The 19,785-nt window shown below is 36.0% G+C and overlaps 2 protein-coding genes across 2 annotated transcripts in view; one reads left to right on the top strand and one right to left on the bottom strand.

The window, feature by feature from the left end:
- Smp_015020 (sodium potassium transporting ATPase alpha subunit) overlaps positions 1-7,508 on the bottom strand; it is a gene marked incomplete at its 5' end in the record, with an annotated part of 39,962 nt that extends 32,454 nt beyond the window's left edge. Inside the window, 4 exons of the mRNA XM_018799822.1 lie at positions 424-537; positions 4,723-4,903; positions 4,949-5,127; positions 7,500-7,508. Of these exons, the coding sequence (XP_018651572.1) occupies positions 424-537; positions 4,723-4,903; positions 4,949-5,127; positions 7,500-7,508 (483 nt within the window). The remainder of the gene's footprint in view (positions 1-423; positions 538-4,722; positions 4,904-4,948; positions 5,128-7,499) is intronic.
- Positions 7,509-12,456: 4,948 nt separating this feature from the next.
- Positions 12,457-19,785, top strand: part of Smp_210740 (prolyl oligopeptidase (S09 family)) — a gene marked incomplete at both ends in the record, with an annotated part of 30,760 nt that continues 23,431 nt past the window's right edge. Inside the window, 5 exons of the mRNA XM_018799818.1 lie at positions 12,457-12,500; positions 12,539-12,728; positions 17,367-17,477; positions 18,288-18,383; positions 19,437-19,693. Coding sequence (XP_018651570.1) covers positions 12,457-12,500; positions 12,539-12,728; positions 17,367-17,477; positions 18,288-18,383; positions 19,437-19,693 — 698 coding nt within the window. The remainder of the gene's footprint in view (positions 12,501-12,538; positions 12,729-17,366; positions 17,478-18,287; positions 18,384-19,436; positions 19,694-19,785) is intronic.

Here is a 19,785-nt window from a genome sequence, read left to right as displayed (position 1 = left end):
AATCGAGGACGCTCGTTTCGTCCTATTTGCGACTGGTCAGCTGGATGTACCTGCACCTTAGAGTTGATGTTCACTCTGGGACTCGAACCCAGTACCATTTGCTTCAAGCTGGATTTGAGTCCCAGAGTGAACATCAACTCTGAAATGCAGGCACATACAGCTGACGAGTCCCAAATAGGGTGAAACGCGCATCCTGGATTCCACTACTAGCCTCTATCCATCTTTGCTTATAAAGCTTGCGACTTCAGGCAATATCGAGGCAGTCCACACAGGATGCACGTATGCCAACAAGAGACTGATCAATTACAGTCCTAAACGTCAATGAGAAGATACAAGTAAACAATACCAAGTTAAATTAAATCACTTATTTCATAGAATACAATACAATCATCAACTTTCTTATTACAAAATTAACTGGCTTACTTGTGGAACTAAATTTTTAAATGAATCCATAATACGTGATGATTTTGATTCTTGATAATATGAAAAACATCCAGTAATAACGACGACAGCAAGTAAAACAATACCAAGATATAACTAAAAGATAAAATTGAACAAACAGCATTGAATTAAAAGAAAATTTGAATTATTCATTGAAAGGATGAGTCGATTGAGGCTAGACCACCAAAGAAAACCTGAAAGTACTGGACGGCCGTTTCGTCCTATTGTGGGATTCCTCAGCAGTGCGCTATAGGAAGAAACGGCCGTTCAGTGCTTCCAGGTTTTCCATAGTGGTCTAGCTTCAACTGACTCATGCTTTCAACTACGCAAATACTAAATCTCCACAAAAACCACCTTTGAATTCTTAATTTCATTATCATTAGTAATGAGAATATGTGAACTAATGCACAAGGAAGGATAAATAAATAAGAACATTTAATAGGAATGTTTCTTCGAATATGATTATATAACCAGTGAGTCAACATTTAATAACTCCGCCTGTACCTCTTCTAGAGTTACTTCTAGTCCCAAGCCCGGGTAAAGGAGGAGGGTTGGGGGCATGGGGTTAGAGATCCCATCTCGTAGAAAAACTAAATCGTTAAAAAACGCTAACCAGAAAAAATTTGTTCAATATTTAATACTTTATATTTCTACCTTCAGTAAACTCTCGATACTACACGATCATTATCTGTTGTCTTTAATGATAGTTTTTTCTCATTTTCAATATGTTTGAACTCTGTAGGTCATGTCTTCTCACTAGAACTCAAAGAATCATATTTCAGAATTAGTGACCAGTGAATATATGATTGTCGTTAGTGAAGGGGGGAAAGTTATGAAAAATGTTGATATTTATAATCTATATGAGGAACTTAATTTAATTAGACGATCTGGTGAGGTTTTAAATAAACACTAATGAGGAATTTCATATAAAGAGAAAACAGACATTATATACTTTATGATTTTCAAAAGCTGCCCAACTAAGATCAATTCCTTATAAAAGTTATAAGACACAAAAGTCTTCACAAAAACTTGTATGAATTGCGAATGGATATTACTCATTGGTTAATCAATAAATACGGTTATTTTTGACTTTAAAATAAGTACTATTTGCTTCAGTCACGTTTTACCTTTATTGGCAATAGCCTGTGAGTGAAGATTATAATAATGTTATAAAATCCTCTCATAGTCGCCAGTGACCAAGAACGTATTTATGCACCACTTTTTCTCTTAGAATCTTGATGCATATATGCACCATTGATTTTGAATCACGGTTTTCCTACTCCGTTAGGTGGATATTCCGTATCCACTAACCCAGTTTGGGTGCCGCGAATTTACTTTCCGTCCTCCCAATTTGATAACCAACGTTCTTACCACGAAAAGACAGTCAAACTATTCCGGAAGTGACTATTTACAATCCTTTGTTGTTCTATATTTTGCCACCATATCAGCACAACCGCGGTAAATTAGCAGGGCGAATAGTAAGGGAGACTCTATAGTGCAGTCGTAATGATAATAAACAAAGGCGAACGCAGATAATATGATTCAAAAAGACAATGGAAAGGCATATATGAAGGAATATTAGAAACTGAGATCTGAAGCGTTTACGATAATGTGACCGATAAGCATCCATACCAACCAACAACTCTAGCCACTGATCCCAATGATCGTGCGGATTTAAACCAGGCAGTCTGGATCTACCAACATAACTCAAACCAATTGTCAATGGTTTCATGGATTGGTGCTGCTTTTTAGTTTGACCTTCCTTTAATTTCCTTAATCAACCTTCGGACCAGCTGACATCACTCTTTTAGGTAAACAATGGTTGTTCATAACTAGTAAATATCCTTACCATTTCATGTGATGAAGATTCATTACCTTATCAATTGATTTTCTATACATATGAAGTACCTTTACGACAGCATTGTTCACTGTTGGGTTTTAATAGATTTCCCTATAGATCCCTATTAATGCAACATTTTTGCTTTAATTTACATTTTAAAGAAAGCACTTCTACACTAAACAATATAAGAGTCATAAATTATTCCCCATTACTCATAACAAACCACTAAATCTTTGGTTTTAATACGTTCAGTATACATAGTAAGTAGTGAGTACATATAGATTTCTCGTTATTGGCAGATTAAGAGACTTCAAACTTCAATCCTGAATGATTCAGTATACGCTCAACAATAATCTTTATCTCATTTCTTATAAGAAATAGTTACTATGCAAAAAAATGCGACAGAAACAAGAAGATATCGAATTGCTTTTTTTTCTATAAAGACACTATAGTTACATATAATTGGTTCCTTTCTATAAACGATATTAACATTTTTTTTAAATATGAAGACTTAATGATTGCACATGATTCTATTTGATTCATTTCTTGTATGAATTTAATATGGTACAGTTTGTTTTTTTAATCACTGATTAAATTGTTCTGGTATTAAATAGTAAAAATAAAAGTTAGCTTTAAGCACTTTCCATATGAATGTACAATCGAACAACAGTACATACTGTACTAGTGTACAAAATCTTTTGAACTAAATCAACAAACGAATAGTTTACTCATGGTAAAGGGAATGCAATTCTAGGAAGGTTAAGGAGGCTATTAAATCACTGTGGAGAATTCGTCTGACAACCTCCAAGCTGATGTAAATATTTACATATGGTGTAAACTTCATCATTTTTGGTGATTAGTCTGGGACATTTATGTGGAATGAGTTGTAAGATGTATATTGTATCTAAAACGAAAGAAATGCGTCCTGAAAATTCTCTTTGCATTACTGATGGAGTTTAGAAAACTTTGTATTTTGTTAGCGTCTTTGCCAAACGGAATTATGTCATTAGTTTATTATGAGTCAGCAAAAGAGTTTCCACATAATCAGTCAATTAGTAAAAAGATAGATCATTAAGTTGTCTTTTCTAGCCCTACATACTCAAAAAGATTGAGCAACAATGGGATATCCGTGATCTTTACTGTATATTACTAGTGGGAGTCGGATTATAAAACAGTTTCTGATATGTTATGACTCTATTAATAGTATGTGAATAAGCATCATCCAAAAGGTTGACATATTTCTTCAATACATCATTCGATCATAAAAGCTTACATAAAATACTTAAGGTCAAATAAGTCTTTAGGGTAAAAAGTATGGGTTAGGTTCACGAATCGGTGAATATTCCTTCGTTTCAAAACCTGGTGAACTGTGCCTATTTGATGTACTTATCCGTAGCTCGGTCTGAATCCATCCTGCCTTCTTTAAATTTTAGTGTTCCTTAGCTCATGTCAGCAATCAAGTGATTATGAGAGATTATTTTCCAGAATCAATAGTGCTCATCCTAATATGCCCGTAATTCGGACAAGAGGATTTATTTTCTGTCTCATATAGTGGGACGTTCAGTTTGTTAGAAGCAATTTCCTACAGCTATTCTCTAGACTGTCGAGAACAGAGTCTTGGTTTCGCTAAAGTCAGAATAAGTAAGCTATTTGGTTTGGTAAACTCTATCTGACTTTGAAGAAACCAAGACTCTGTGCTCGATAGTCTAGAGAATAGCTTAGAGTCGCACCTGTAGGAAATCTCTTCCTACACAGTTCTCTGAACAAACTAAGTAAAATTATGACTTCGTTCCACATTTCAAAACGTATATTCTTAGCTTGAGTGTATCTCTATAAAAATCTCTGCAGCCAACCTGGTTAGGGTATATTACTCTACACTGCATTACATTACCCCTATTTTCTTCTATTTTGCGGAAGTTTTAAGCCCAGCCTTGGTCAATCTCTCCACTTCTCAGGAGTAACAAGAGATTGTGTAAACCGTCTCTCGAAATTTTACGCAAAGTTTCGTGTCCTGAGAGTCGCCCATCGTTCTGTGTTACTCAGGGGTAACATACTTAAAACTAAGCCTTTTACTTCCCATATTTTTAATAAGTTTGAATAACTTTCTGTGTTAACTGCGTTTGATCCCTGTTTTATCATTTTTGCCAATGTTGTCCATCACTATTCACATTCATTATATAGATCTTCTCTGTGTCCACTTATATATATATATCAAACTCACTGCAGAAAGGGTGAAACAGCTCGTATTTCTGAATGTCAGGTATAGAGTAAACTAGCTGTCCTTCCACTTCTCTCATTTAATTAAGTGAGTATTAAAATGGAAAACTTTTAGGGCTCAAAACATAACCCTGCATTGAATAAATACATGGTCTGGTGTAATATGGATACTAACTTGCTTCTATTTTCAAAACCGGTTTACTCGCATGATGAAAAGGACTTACATTGTCCTTTACATCTTCATCTTCAGAACTTCTCTGAATACCGTATGCAATAAAGCAGAGAATGGCACCAATCCAAAGTAGCATTGAAAATCCACCAAACAGCGTCTTACAAAATTTCACCCATTCTGGTGTTGTTTTTGGTGGTGTCAAGGCGTTAGGTCCATCACGTTCTAATCGAATTCTGCATTAAAACAAAATTTGATATCCCAAAATGGTTAATACTAACCTAACTTCTTCAGATTTCAATCCATTTTCAGGGTCAGTGTTAAGTCGGGCATACAACTCTTCAAGCGGAATTTTGTGTTCATCCATATCCAATTCTTGTTTAAGATCATCCAAACCATCTTTTAATTTATCTTTTTCAGGTTCCTTTTTGCAAGTAACCTTGCGATAGATTTTTCGTAGCTTCAAAAAACAAATTATTATAACACTAATCATTGATGTATTCCACTTATTGATACTGCTTTTTTATTTGTATGAATAAAAATATCATTATCAAAGAGTAGTAATTTATTTTAATATGAGAATCAGCTGAAGAAGCAAGGTGGTCCAATTTAATCGAAATCAGCGTTTTAGAAATTCAGTTCACAAAGGACACAATCCAACTATTACAAATGCGCTTTCATTCCGAGATAAATATGCTATAAACTCATTAATATTTGATTCAGTAACTTAGCTAAGGATATTACTTGACCAACAACAACACTTGTGCTTTCGAATGTCTACTAGGTGACAAATACAGTAATAAAAAGTTAGAACTACGAGAAGCACGCATTTCGCTTTAAAACTAAATATAGGGTTTTACATTTAAATACTTAGTTGCGTGCTATTTTTAGAAGAATTGAAAAGAATTATTTTGTTTCATTTACATGGAATGATGATTTTGGCTATACTTTTCAGTCCTTTGTTGTTTGCTCATTTCGGACTCATTATTTCCTTATATGATAACTGGAGTGATTCAGCCGCTAATTCGGATAGATTCAAGTATCATTTCTTCACTTAGACACAGAGATAAATTGCTGAATGCCAAAATTTCACACGTTCAAGAGCATTCATGGATCTTCTACAATTAATCACATTTGTTATATACATTAACCACATGTGAAATATGCTTATACATCATCAAATTATATGAGGAAGTTTTTTTGATACACACAGGCTCCAAATCATAAGGAGAAGTCATTCAAATGTACTTAACGGGAAATATCAGTCCATTAAGCTTATCACTCTATTCGCTGTATACAAGCTATTGAGATTAGTTGTCTGAGCACTTTGAACATCTGCACCATAAGGTTTTAGTAACGCAAAACAATGTTTTGATATCTTCTTAAATCGTTTCAAGCTATAATTAAAAAAGTGAGGTGATTTGTTTGTGTTTTGGCGAATCGCCCATGAATCAAGCCTCATGAGTCAAACAGCATGTATCGTTGAATCCTCTGAAATTATCATATTTCACTAGAAAGTTTAAGAAACAGTTTCATTTTTCACCCGGACATAAAATATGACTTATTCAAATAAAATGTTACAATATAAAACATGATGACTATTTCGTCAACACATTTAAGTATTTTCAGAATCAAAAATTGAGGATTTTCTTGTTCTGAAGATGATGATATTAGTTCATTTTAAAAATCCTAGATATGTCCAACCACAAACTTACGAGAGAACGACTATTAGTAAGTGTGACTTCACCCTCAATGCAAAAACTTTTGGACAGTCTCTTTCTGAAAAGTTAAATATTTACTTGAAACCGAAAATGTCCCTGTATTTTTCAATCTCGTTTGCATAAAAGTAAGCTATGAAAATAGCTAATAAATTCGTGAAAACAACAAAAATAAATCACAAACTGTGTAGAATCAGTGACCTAAATTGTCACGTCATACCATATTACCTAAATGGGTCCAAAACACAAGCCTATCGATAATTAATCTCGGTTATATCTACAGAAAGCTCTGAAAAGTTAGTTGTTTCCTGGAAATTCTTGAACCGTCCGTAAGTTTGTTGTGGTGTTTACTGGATAAATGATCTCCAACACCGGCACAAAGACATCACGTTTATTTTGTACTTAATCTCCTCGAACTAACATTTTAAATCTAATCTTGTAATAAACAGAACTGTATTAGCAACTCTGTATTCTGGATGTAGGTTTGACAAAAAAATGTTGTAAGGGTATTCTATTCAAAGGACCAGCTAAAGATTGATGTATCAGAAGTTTACACATTGATGTTAACAGCAAGAGGCGTGAAAAGCTACGTTTGCTAGTACTTGAAAGTCTGAAACTCATTCTAGGTTGTTTATAGTCTATGACTAAACCAGGGTTCGGTACAATTTATTCGGAATTGTAAAATAAGCCTTTGACGTACTAACTAGCATTGAAGGTCACAAAAGTTGTGGGAACTAGTGTAAGGAGTTACTGCGGCCAGTTGAGCTTATAAGAGAAAGTTATGACTGAAGGCAAAATTTTCCGAAACGGGATGACGTCAACTACAAAATTAAAATGTAATTGGGTCATATTGGTAAGTGAATAAATCACACAGCCAACAAACACTCTATATTGAATCTCACTGTGTGTCTTGAAATCTTAGTACGTCTCTCGAAAACAACTTTGCTAACTAAAACTTAGTGAAGTGGTCAGGAGATCGCTTTACGAATAACCATCTTGATCGAACATGGGAACTTTCAAAAATACACTTCTGTGGTTCATTTTTGAATGCGAAGTAACGTTTAAATTAAGAAATACCGCAAGTTTTCAAAGTACAGAGCTTCTCAAAACTTACCACATTCATATCTAATGACCTAAATTAAAAATACAAACACTCTCGTTCTCAAGGTCAAACTGGTAGCACTAAACAAACAGTCGTAATTTCAAGTACATTTATGACTGTGAATCGACAAATCAGACAGTTTAATAAAATTCTATATAGATGTTTACGATCAGATTCCACATATATTGGTTTTCACTTAAGTGAAACCAACGTTCAGAGTAATTTTAACAACACTGAAAGTGTTATATGTTGTTCATGAGATATGTTTCAAATTCCTTCAAGCTGTCTAAAGTAATGTACGTTCAATGTATCCTTGTACATTTTAAGCATACAATTATTAATCTGGTTCAAATAAACTAATTGATTACAACTGACAGTTCTCTCAGTTTGTCAACGCGCTACTTGGTGTATATGCATAAAATATTATCAATACTACAAGAGACCTAAAAACAGTAATTTTTACTTAAAGCAGACACACAAATCCTTTCTCTTATAAAGTGTAACATGGTAGCTATGAAGCATACATAAACACAGAATTCGTTTTAAAGCACTTTTGTTCCAAATCGTTTAACTAACCTAAAGAAACTTATTTGAAATAGCATACACTTTCTGTGAAAACTAACAGAAACTTAGTTTGGGCAGCAACAGAGAAAAAAAGAGATTTAGAAAAAACAATTTTATCCTCATATAGTTCACTTAAGAATGATAGGACGTAATGCCGTAACGGAAAAAGCACGCCGAAATCTCCTCTGAGCATTTCACTGAACACTTTTATCATGTTTTCACATGGTCTTGTGCTTTAGTCATCATTTAGTTTTCTGTTAACCGCATTCCATGTTTTCAGCATTCCTCGTATTAGCTTTCGTTGTGTTGTCTTGATTAAAGACTTATCTGTTGTTACTTGTTCTTACTGCTACATGTTAGCCATTAGCAATAAGGTCATTTTGGCCAAACTGAAGGTCACGGTGCGATTCAATGCGTTGCCGTCAGCTTTTCACTGGACTTTTGCAAAGATCACCGTAATCTTCGCAAATAGACATCCGATCACATATTGTAGGGTATATTTTTATTGATTCTCAAGTGTCAAACACTTTTTTTTATCAACTATTCCTTTCGCTTTCTGCACATTGTCTTGTGTTAGAGAAACTCATCGCTGTATAGCACAGGCTGTACCGTTCGAGGCATTACGTACCTTTGATATAATTTATTCTTTTATTAAGATAGAACCGTTTAAATTTGAACGCGGAGTCTGTGTTAGGATACGTTTCATAGCGAGTCCCTCAAAATCCCTTCGTATGATATATAGAAGAACGGAGTATGGTCTAATCGAATAAACTCTGGTTCGTTATTTCTGCGTTCAAACATAATATTAATATTTCGGTCGTTAAGATACGTACTTGAACTTTTTTAGCACACCTCCATTTTCAGTAGGTCCTTTGAATTACCTACCCTTTCTAGAGGAATTAATGCGGACGATTTTCTTCATTTCTGTGTAACTGAAAAGTACTTGAAAAAAACGCAATCAGTATAACGTTCTTACAACAGATGTATAATTTGGAGTCACTGACAGTTTAACAGTCATCAATTAGTATTTAAGATTATTAGAAACCCAGCATTACAGCACCTCTTCAACAATACACTGAAGTAAGAAATCCTTAAGTAGTAGTGTATTATGATATAACCGCAGATCAAAATAAATGATAACGAACATTTAAGACATGCGATGATTGAAATAGTTATTCTTAACAGACAAGCTACTTCAAAATATACTTCAGATATTAAAATACTTCCATCCTTTAAAGAAAACGTGAAACACTTATATTTTGTAATTTAACTCATGTAAGTCAACCTGTTCACATTAAACAATTATAAGATTATCGTGTTTTATGTGTAAATGGCCCCAGAGTTGCAACCTATGGAGACCAAAAGGATAAGATAGAACTTATCGTAATATATCACTTCGTTTACAATCTTCATCACTTCGATAACTCAGTTATACAATTCAGCGTTAAACTATGTCTATGCAGGTATCAATTCGGGGTAGTGCCTAGGTAATCATACCCAAATTAGATCAAGTTACGTTTGTGATGAAAGTTCTCACTTGAAGCGGTAATGAAATATTTCTCTAAATCAAGTGATACTCCACAAATGATCTTCCGATTATTTTGATTAGCCTGTAGTGTCAAGTCTTTGACAGGTCTAAAATGTATGTACGTCATGTGTTGGCAAGTGTGTGTGAGTCTGGAGAAGAAAATAAGAAGGGAAAATAGGCTAAAGGATCTAGAGGCACATACAACGAAGTTGGACTTTGGGTTAAAGTGAATGACAACAATAATTAATGACATAAGAATAGGATTGACGGCAGTCTGGTGGTCAAAACTAAAAGTTCGTGAGATAAGATTTCGAATGCATTTTCGTCAATCTGTTCTGACAAAATAACAACAAGAGTTATACGTTACAGTAACCAATGCCTTTCCTCACCTATGCAACCGTTGATTCTGTGTAACGAATAGTCTTTTATTCCTGCATAGGTAGTACACATGAGCCTTACAGAATAGGACAAATAATGGATTACAATAGTACGCAGACAAGCCTTTTCTTTAAATTGAGGATGTAGGGCTAACAAAAACATCGTTTGAATGCAAAATGTTAAAAAACACAGTCACACTAGTCCTAGTCCAGAGCGTATGATCCAAACAGATATGACCTGCAAGACTCCTCGTCTGTTTTGGACTTGATCTTAACATACGGCAATGATATCAGTCAACTAAATTTCCTCCCACCTTGGGGGAGAAGTGAACGTGCGGTCATCTTATTCATGTTCAAGGCTTAGATGACCTGTCAACCATTTGTGCCTGTCCGTCCTAACATATGGAGAGGGGGTATGAAGGCGTTCATCTCTCCAGCCTCAGTTGAAAACTCGAAAACGGACCCAAATACATCAATAAAAGAGGTATGGACTTATTTCCGGCAGTTATGCAATCAAGTAACCCAACCATTTATGCCTGGACAGTCCCAACAACAAATAAGCTAGATCATTCTTGAATAGGCTGAGATATACGTCTATTAAAAGGAAAGAGGAAACATTAAAAACATCGTTATCAACCTTATCACAGCAAATACAATAAGGCTCTATAGGTCGATTTGACATGTGTGCATAGGTACAATCCGAGCAGCTTAGTGAAAGTATGAAAAACAGTTGGTCTAATCTGTGATCAAGCTGCCGGAGACTGTTCTGTTGCAGACCAATAATGTATCAATGGATTACCAAAATAATAAAGAAAGAAAGGAAATCTCATGTGATGGATGAAAACCAAAACAAAGCAGAGGCCATGGCGAACCATTTCAGGGCTGTTTTCACTCAGGAGCCTCTTCTGGATGAATATCGGACCAAAATATAAGTAACAAAATCAGCTGCTAACTGTGGGCTTCGGCCAAGATATTTAGCACCTTGAGATCAATAGCACAACCCAGTGCTGCTCCTTTTAATATGATATTCGGTGTGTCACTTGCTCAAGACATGTTGTTTATGAACTGGAAGTCTATCACTATCACTCCAATTCATAAAATAGGATTAAGACAACTTATATCAAACTACGGACCTGTCAACCTCACCAGTGTTGTAGTTGAAGCACTGGAAAGAGTGATCAGGAGGATAGCAATAACATTTGTGGAAACAAACAACTTGTTAAATAGCGAACAACTTGGTTTCGGGTGATGATCATCTCGCACAACAAACTTCCTTGCGACAAGAGGGCAATGAACGAAGCCTACAGATAATGGAAAATCAGTAAGTGTTGTCTAAAGTAGACTTTGATGATGCAACTTTAACAAGGTATTTGACACTATGTGAAGAAATAGACTACTCTTGAAGCTAGGAAATGCAGGGATTTCTGGACCACTTCAGGGAGTGAATCGAAGATTTCATGGTAGGTCGTAGACAGAAAGAATAAATTTCGAATACTCCTCCTAGAAACCAGTATGTAGAAGAGTGACGAAAGGCTTTGTACTAGGTTCTTCACTTTTTATATTGTGCGTAAATGAACTCTGAAAATCAGTTGAGTCCCCGTTGCCACTATACTCTGATGATGTGAAAGTTTGGTGATAAACAAACAAGACATGCAGATTCATGGGCACTTCAAGAGAACTTAGTTCTGACTAGCTGGTTTGAAAAATGGCTGACATCTATCAGCGCGGCCAAGTGTATCTACATGCACACTGGAGGTACAAAGGCAATTAGTTAAAGCATAGAGGAAGGGTCAGTGCTCGTAGTCCGGTCTCACAAGGGTCTTGGAGTGTCAGTGAGCCATCATCTTCAGACCACTGGCCACTACCGTTCAGTCGCGGCAATGGAGTTCAGAACCCCATGGGTCTTAAGAAGGGAATTTTACGAGATACTAATATGTTCACCATGGCATAAACTTAGTGAGATTCATACATAGAAATTGCATTCATGTTGCAAGCCCCTGTTCAAAAGGTGACTCAGATATCCTGTGAAAAGTTCAGGAGACAGCTACACGAGGAATTCTAGAACCCTAAGATTTGGCGTACAAAGAGCAATTTGAGGCGGTGGCTCTTTCAACTTTTTCCTACGGCAGATTAAGAGGTGATCTGACTTTGATTTATAGAATACTAAGTAGTGATTTTGGACCTGACATGTCTTCTGTTTTCTCCCTTCGAGATCAGTACAACTTAGAGGACGAAGCAGGTGAGTTGAAAAGCCAATAAAGAACGAAATGCCTGTGGCAAACAAGTTTTTACATCGAGTTACCAAGTCTTGGAACCTGTTACCCAAAGAAGTGGTGTCCACCCCTTCGCTTGACTCACTCAAGAGAAGAACAGACACTGTCAGTAGCTCACTAGGAACTGAATTACACTGATCTCAGAACACAGATCAGAATCTCAAATCTGGATTTGTATATTGAAGATTTCTACAGTGAAAACTTTGGTTAGTGCGTTACGTTGAACTATGATCGGACATCTCCCAGCCATTGTAATTGATAATGGCACAGGGTAAGGTTCACAAGTCGTTTACTATCCAATTTGTAAAGATACTCTAAAATAGGTTATGCTGGGAATACAGAACCTCAATCAATCATTCCTTCTTGCATTGCCGTAAAGGAATACAGTAAAGTTGGAACCAGAGAAGTTAGACGACTTGGGACTGGTTTAGATGACCTAAATTTCTTCATCGGGGATGAGGCGCTCGCTCTCGATGGAAAGAATGACTTCTCAGTGAAAGTGAGTTCTCAGGAACACTGAAGTTAACTGTCTATGATTACATATCAATGTAGGGGACTCACTTCGATTATTTGATCGTTTTAAAGTGTCGAGATAAATGTGTTCAATTAACCTGGAAAGGCAATGATCTATCGCAAAGGGAATAATTTAGTGTTGTTCCAGTCCACCAAAGTAGTTCTCTCAAGTCTGACAGTGTCACACTTATGAGTACAGATTAGTTATATTCTGATCCACGATCGTTTAGAAGTGTTCATTCGTAATCTTTTGGTCTTATCAAAGCCCACTTCTCTGCTGGCCGCACTTTTAATTTTCAGACTCCGGAAACAGTATTCTGGAGTACAAACTTATTACTTTACGTTGTAATGTAATCTATTATTGGTCTTATTATTGTCTTATCAAGCTTTCTAATATTATGACCCAGCCTCCTGGTAAGAATCGGAAATACCAGAGTCGATTTTGTTGTTTCCATTTCTCACATAGCATAAGTCATTCTCGAGCATATCTGGATCTACTTGTCCCCTCGAAATACTGACAGCGCAGTCTTCAGATCGCCTTAGACAACAATACATACATATTCGACATAGGTCTTTCACTCTCTGAATGCGAATTTTATCTTTAGGACTGGTGTGTGTAAGAGAGTGAACTAACGAGTGAAGTAGTTAACACGAAGACTCACTTGGGAGTTTCATTAGATTTGATCGGTTAGTGTTTGAAAAGATGCTAGCACAGACTCAGAAAGCCTAGTTAGCTTTCGTTAGCATGCGTTGGTTGTTACTTAGATGAAATGTCTCTATCAGCCAAAGAATAAATATACAGTATGGCGGTTCACTTTTACTTAAAGACTGCAACGTGGTCATAAGAAATAAAAGGCATTCATAGGCTACTAGTATTTGGCCATTGCTCGTGTATATTAGGACCACTAAATGAACAATTTTAAGGTTATGCATTCAGGACTAGGTTAAATGTCGAATCGGCGAATAATACTGTTGATTTTCATAAATTGAGTTGGTTGAGACATGTTACGTAATCCCAATCACTTCATACCTCGATGCTCAGTTCACAGTACAATTATGTTAGAAAACTACAATCTCTTCAACCAAGAAGTGTCATCGGGTAATGTAGTCATTAACTGTAGTTCAGTTTCCCCTATAAATAAGAACGACCTGTTCGGGGTCCATGCGATTATCATGATCTGTAATTGGAGACGTTAGGTGACATAGGACAGATCCGTTTAGTGTTTGTCCTCCGCTAGATTCCTACTTCCAGCATTACTTTTTTTATTTATTTTATTTATTTTTATTTAAACACATAATTAATGGTACAAGGAAGCACCAGATAAATATGCGCCTCACAAATCTCATTCGATTTGTGTGAGGGCTGTGTTACTGCCCAGGTGCCCAGACTGAAGCAGGTGGTTTTCTTAGGGGGCCATACCCGGAGCCTTTGACCTGAATGTCTGATCCACAAGGCAGTGGAGCATCGTGAGGAGATGCAGTCCCATGGTAGCCGGTGATCAACGGTTGATTCGTATGCCATTTGTTCCCTCAGGATACTGGAGCCCATGTGCACCATTGGTTTGTAATCAGGGTTTTCCAACTCCCCTAGGTGAACTTTCCATGTCCACCAACCCGGTTAAAATTCCGGACATTCGCTTTTCGTCCTCTCACTTTCGTAAACAACAATAATGCCACGAGAAGGCAGTGAGTAGGACTTCCCTGGCGGAGGCTATATATTCGCTGGCCATATGAGAGCATTTCGAGAGGGAGAGGTGACTCTCCCCACTCTCGGCCGTACCAGGGCATTTATTCTTTTCGAATCATAACGTGTCTGATTTTTTTACCGTTACGATTCTTATATTTCGGTGTTCATTTTGACAATTTCATCTATATATTCTGATGTGGTAGTTTAAACTAAAGCACTTATGGGGGAAGTTCTACTCCGCTTGTGATTAATTTACCGATAGTTGAATAAAGTAGTTTTCATTTTTAAAATCGTTCTTCCTAGTGTTAGCTATCTTGTTTGGGAATCGTGTCTGCATCGGTCCTCTAAACTCTGATAGATATGAATAGCCTCTCAGTCAGGCGATTGCCGAATCTAGCAGGGGTGGCAAAACATAGCATAAATGCAATGTTTGCAAAGTATCTTTTTATGGTAAACTTGCGGTTTGTTTCATCCGTGTTCTCGGAACGGTAGTTTATTTATGGTAAAACTGGATTTTCAAGCACCGAGTTAGACTTGAGTTTCAATCAATTTCCTTTAGTTTTGATGTCCAGGTAAAGTTACTAATTATCAAACAAAACACTGTGACATAAGCCTGGTCTTGGTTTCTGTACATTTACTCTGTGACATCCAAGTAATTTAATTCGTTTACCAAGTTTTGATTTATGTAATCGATTTCAACCCACTTTTTGTTGAAAACATTGTTTTACTGGCTTTTACTAACCATGCATTCATGTTTCATTTAGCCAAAGATTAAATAGACAATATATGTTTACCTTGTTACTTCATGTTTTAAACGTACCGATAACTAGCAATGAACGAGAAGTATTACGTCCTTTGTTGTTATAGAATAACATTTCAATGACGTTTTAGGTTCTCAAACAGTGAAAAATCCCTACAACATCGGAAGACCTAGTAAATTTTATCAATACAAGTTATCTCACTTTATAACAACAGAAATATTCTTACTAATTTTCAGATTATTCATATTCTGTTACTAAATTGCCACAGTAAATAAGCCAAATTTTAAGTGCTGTCCACATTGACTTTATTTTTATATATCCAGAATTTTATATATATATGAACACGTATCATTGTTTAGTGACAATAGAACCATACATTATACCAAACAGTGAATATAGTGTAGAAACGAAAAGGAGAAATTTCAGAGTAAGACTTACAGAGAAAATATTCTATGTGAAATAGATATGATTCCTCGCAAGTTTACATCTTATTGTTTACGAGTTATTGGAGAACGAATTAAAGCGAAACTTTTATTTGTCTCATTTCTGAGCTATGTTATATATCATTTCAAGTCCTTTAATTTTGCTACCCTTCTTTGTTGACTTTTGATTTTTAGGAGGAATGGCTAGTAGCACATCAGTCATGACTGTATTCAAAGACAGCATTAGTCTAAAATCGGGTATTTACGCGAATTCTTGTCATCCTACCTGCAAATAACAAGTTTAGCGATTCATTTGAACCTAGACACCCGTAGTGTAGACAGTCAATTAGTATTAATCGCTTATGCATCTCCAAAAGTTTTCGGAATACCTGATTTGGTCATCCACTTTTGCATTTAAATCCGCTGTTGTTGATCACATTTTGTTCAGAAATTCATTCAAATGGTAGAAAAATGGTTTTAGTTGCATTTAGGCTGAAACCCATCGATAGAAACTAACAAATTGTACTTTTTGTCGTCAGCCACCTTTCACTTTGATTGGATCTATTTACCTAGTTTTGAAATGAATAGAAATTGTGTCGGATTATCATCTGTTAGTATACTACCAAGTTACAATCCTTGAGATGTTACAACTAGTTGAATAGAGAAGTTATCAATAAGTCTTAACGCAAAATCCTTCAACATTTATGCTTTGGTTCGGTTTTGTGTTCTCCCTAAACAGTAAGACATATTTTTCATAGAAATGGAATCTGACATTGTTTAGTATCCTTATCCTTGTTATTTTTCAATTTAATTTTTCATCTCATGACATGTGATAGATTTTCTAGTAGTTCCGTATATTTTCATGCCATCATTTAGATAGTGCTTCAGTTAATCAGTCAGTCACAACGTAGAACTTCGTACGTACGTACATCAGTTCGAGTTGCTATACCACATTAGCACAGAGGTGAAGTTGTCGATTCAAATCCCATAGTGGTAGAAGTAGTAAGAGTATAGGCATTATGTGAAAGATTAGGGTTTGAAGATGTTATTGAAGGAGTATAATCCAGTGAAATAAATTTAAAAAGAGAAAAAGGATACGGACATGAAGAATTCAGAAGATTAGAATTTGGTAGAACACAAAGAGTGGATGCACCTTCGCCATTGCAAACGATTTTGAGCCATGTCATTCAAGGTCTCTAACCATCGGTGGCTATCATCTCGCGAATCCCAACCAGGTAGTCTACACCTAGCAGCATGGCTCAGTCCAAATGTCAGCGACTTCATGGATTTGTGCCACGTTTTGGTCTGGCCGCCCCTAGCTTTCTTCCAACCTACTCCTACACCATAAAGCACTGCACGTCGGGGCAGTCGGTGGTTTGGCATACGTAACACGTGTCCCAGCCATCTCAACTGATGAAGTTTCACTACTCCATCAATCGGTTTGCTTGGGCTCTGACTACTATGGAACGAACAAATTCAGCTTCATCAGCCTCGGAATACTGTCATATTCAGATCAAGACAACCTTTATTATTATTATTATTACAGTAGCAAGAAAAACACTGGAAATACATCCCTATTCATTCTACTGTTAATATTCAAAATGTACATCAATTGATAAGGATAAATTAAAAAATGGATCATAAGACTAATATAGGGAAACACTGTTGTGTCTGAAATCATAACTGAATGCTTGGAACGGTTAAAGTCTTAAACATATGATGATTTAAACTTATTATTATTTTCCATAATTTAGTGGCCTATTCGTCATGGTATTATCGAAGATTGGGACTTAATGCAACGTTACATGGAACAGCTTATTTTCAAATTACTTCGAGCAGAACCTGAAGATCATTATTTTCTTTTGGTATGCTTTTTTATTTTATTATTAAAAAATAATCCTAGAATTTGTGTTGATTAACATAGAATGTATTATTTATTTGAGGCAGTTGGTCGCTTTTATAAATTTCGACAGAACAATGAGATCAGATTAGCTCCGTCTTTTCATTGTTCTATCGATATTATTTATTTAAACATATAAACATTGGTACAAGGGGGGACCGAAATATATATGGATCCCACAAATAATTGGAATGGCGTGTAGGCTGGGATACTGTACAGGTCGCCCAACCGAAGCGAATGGTTTTCTCAGGTCACTCACCAAACCTTTACCCCGGAGGTCTAATCCATAAGACAATAGAGGAACGTTCAGTGTTGCGGTCCCATAATGGCCAGTGACCAATCCTGATGCCTATATGCACCATTGATTTTGAATTAGGGTTTTCCAACTCCACTAGGTGGATGTTCCGTACCCACTAACTCAGCTTGGGTGCCGGAAATTTACTTTCCATCCTTTCAATTTGATAACCGACATTCCCACCACGAAAAGATAGTGAGTCGGATTTCTCTGGCTGTGACTATATACGCGCGGTTGACAAAATGTTCAGCCATAAGTGGCTAATCAAACAAAAAGCATTATCCAGGTGTAATATTAAGAATTAAATGCGTGGTGATTTGATTGTTAATACAGTCAAGTTTCATCCGTTTTTTTGTAGCTAGGGTAAATCCCACTGGATCATATCTAGTAGTCCTAACACAATAAAAATTAAAATCAAATCTTTCTCTTTAGTTCTTTCCTCTTTTTCCAACCGTATTGTTTGGTTTGTTTGTTTTCTAGACAGAACCACCATTGAATACACCAGAGAATCGTGAATACTTAGCTGAAATCATGTTTGAAACGTTTAATATTCCTGGTCTTTATATCGCTGTACAGGTAAGATTTTCTTTCAAACATTTTCCCTTCTATATGTCTATAGATCTTTGTTGAGAAATATTGATTTATGAGATCTTTGTCAAGTTCATACTGTTGAAGTATTTTAGGTAACAAAATGTCGCAAATTATTGATGGTAGTAAAAAGAAACTCTTTAGTGTGATGCATGTATCATTCACCATTTATATCAGTGTATGCTTCATTGAAAAACATCTATACCCTCTGGCGTTTTAGATGCTTAGTACTCAACATTGCAAGAGTTCTTAATATATTAGCTCCGTATTTTTAAGGTCTTACTATGGGACCTAATCCATGGGGTGAGATGAAGTGTGCTGCTTTTAGGCCTAGTCTTTTAACTCCGTCTTTCCGTTGTGTAAAAACATCATATCTGTAGATGGTGGTTGTCTAAGGGGACCGCCCTGCTGCGTCACACCCCTGTGAAGCTAACATCAAGACTTCACCTTTATATATTAGGTTGTTGCTTTTAATCGTCTTCAGTCGATCTGTCTGGCATGATAGTAATTAATGGAAGATGCCCTGTTAAATATCACGTGACTAAATCGCCAATTAGAACACGACTTAAATGGTCCTGGCACTGTACTAAACCATCAACGCGTTAACTGGTAGGAGCAGTCTAGAGTCAACATTAAGTCCTTATTAGTTCTTCTTGCCCAACCCTGTCTTTTTGAATCCAGAACACGATCTCAGCTTCCACTGTATGAATGAATCATGTATTTCAGATATATGCAGTTTATGTACAAGCAAATCAGACCTCATCTTACCGTAAAATAGAATATAACAACTATACAAGATCCGGCCAAAAGTGTCTGTGAGATCCTGTAACTAATAGATCGGACATAATTTAAGAATAGTAAATCGTATATTAATAGTCTATATGTCAAATGGAAGTTTATAATAAAAGGTATATGAGTATACATATAATATGGTTACTTAATAGTTATCGAGTAAGAATGCACGTAACAATAGTCCATACATAATTCCTAGCAGTTACCATTCATTTATATTTTTTACTTCAATCTGTGTTAATTTTACAGGCTGTATTAGCGTTATCAGCTTCATGGTGTTCTAATAGAACTGACAGTCGTTCACTTACTGGAACTGTTATCGACTCAGGTGACGGCGTTACTCATGTGATTCCTGTAGTCGACGGTTATGTCATTGGATCTTGTATTAAGCATATACCAATAGCTGGACGTGACATTACTTCTTTCATTCAACACTTGCTTAGAGAACGTGAAAATAATATCCCACCAGAACTGAGTATGGAAGTTGCTAAACAAATTAAAGAACGGTTAGTTTCAATTTTTTTTTGACAGCTATCTGCCTAAAGTCATTTAATAGCATAAAATTGTAGCACTAAATAATCTCTACAACTTGCTGTAC

The sequence above is a fragment of the Schistosoma mansoni genome, chromosome 3 (genome assembly GCF_000237925.1).
Source record: "Schistosoma mansoni strain Puerto Rico chromosome 3, complete genome".
Classification (NCBI taxonomy): Eukaryota; Metazoa; Platyhelminthes; class Trematoda; order Strigeidida; family Schistosomatidae; genus Schistosoma; species Schistosoma mansoni.
The sequence above is the reverse complement of the archived record's forward strand: the minus strand, read 5'-3'. Positions and strand labels throughout refer to the sequence as shown.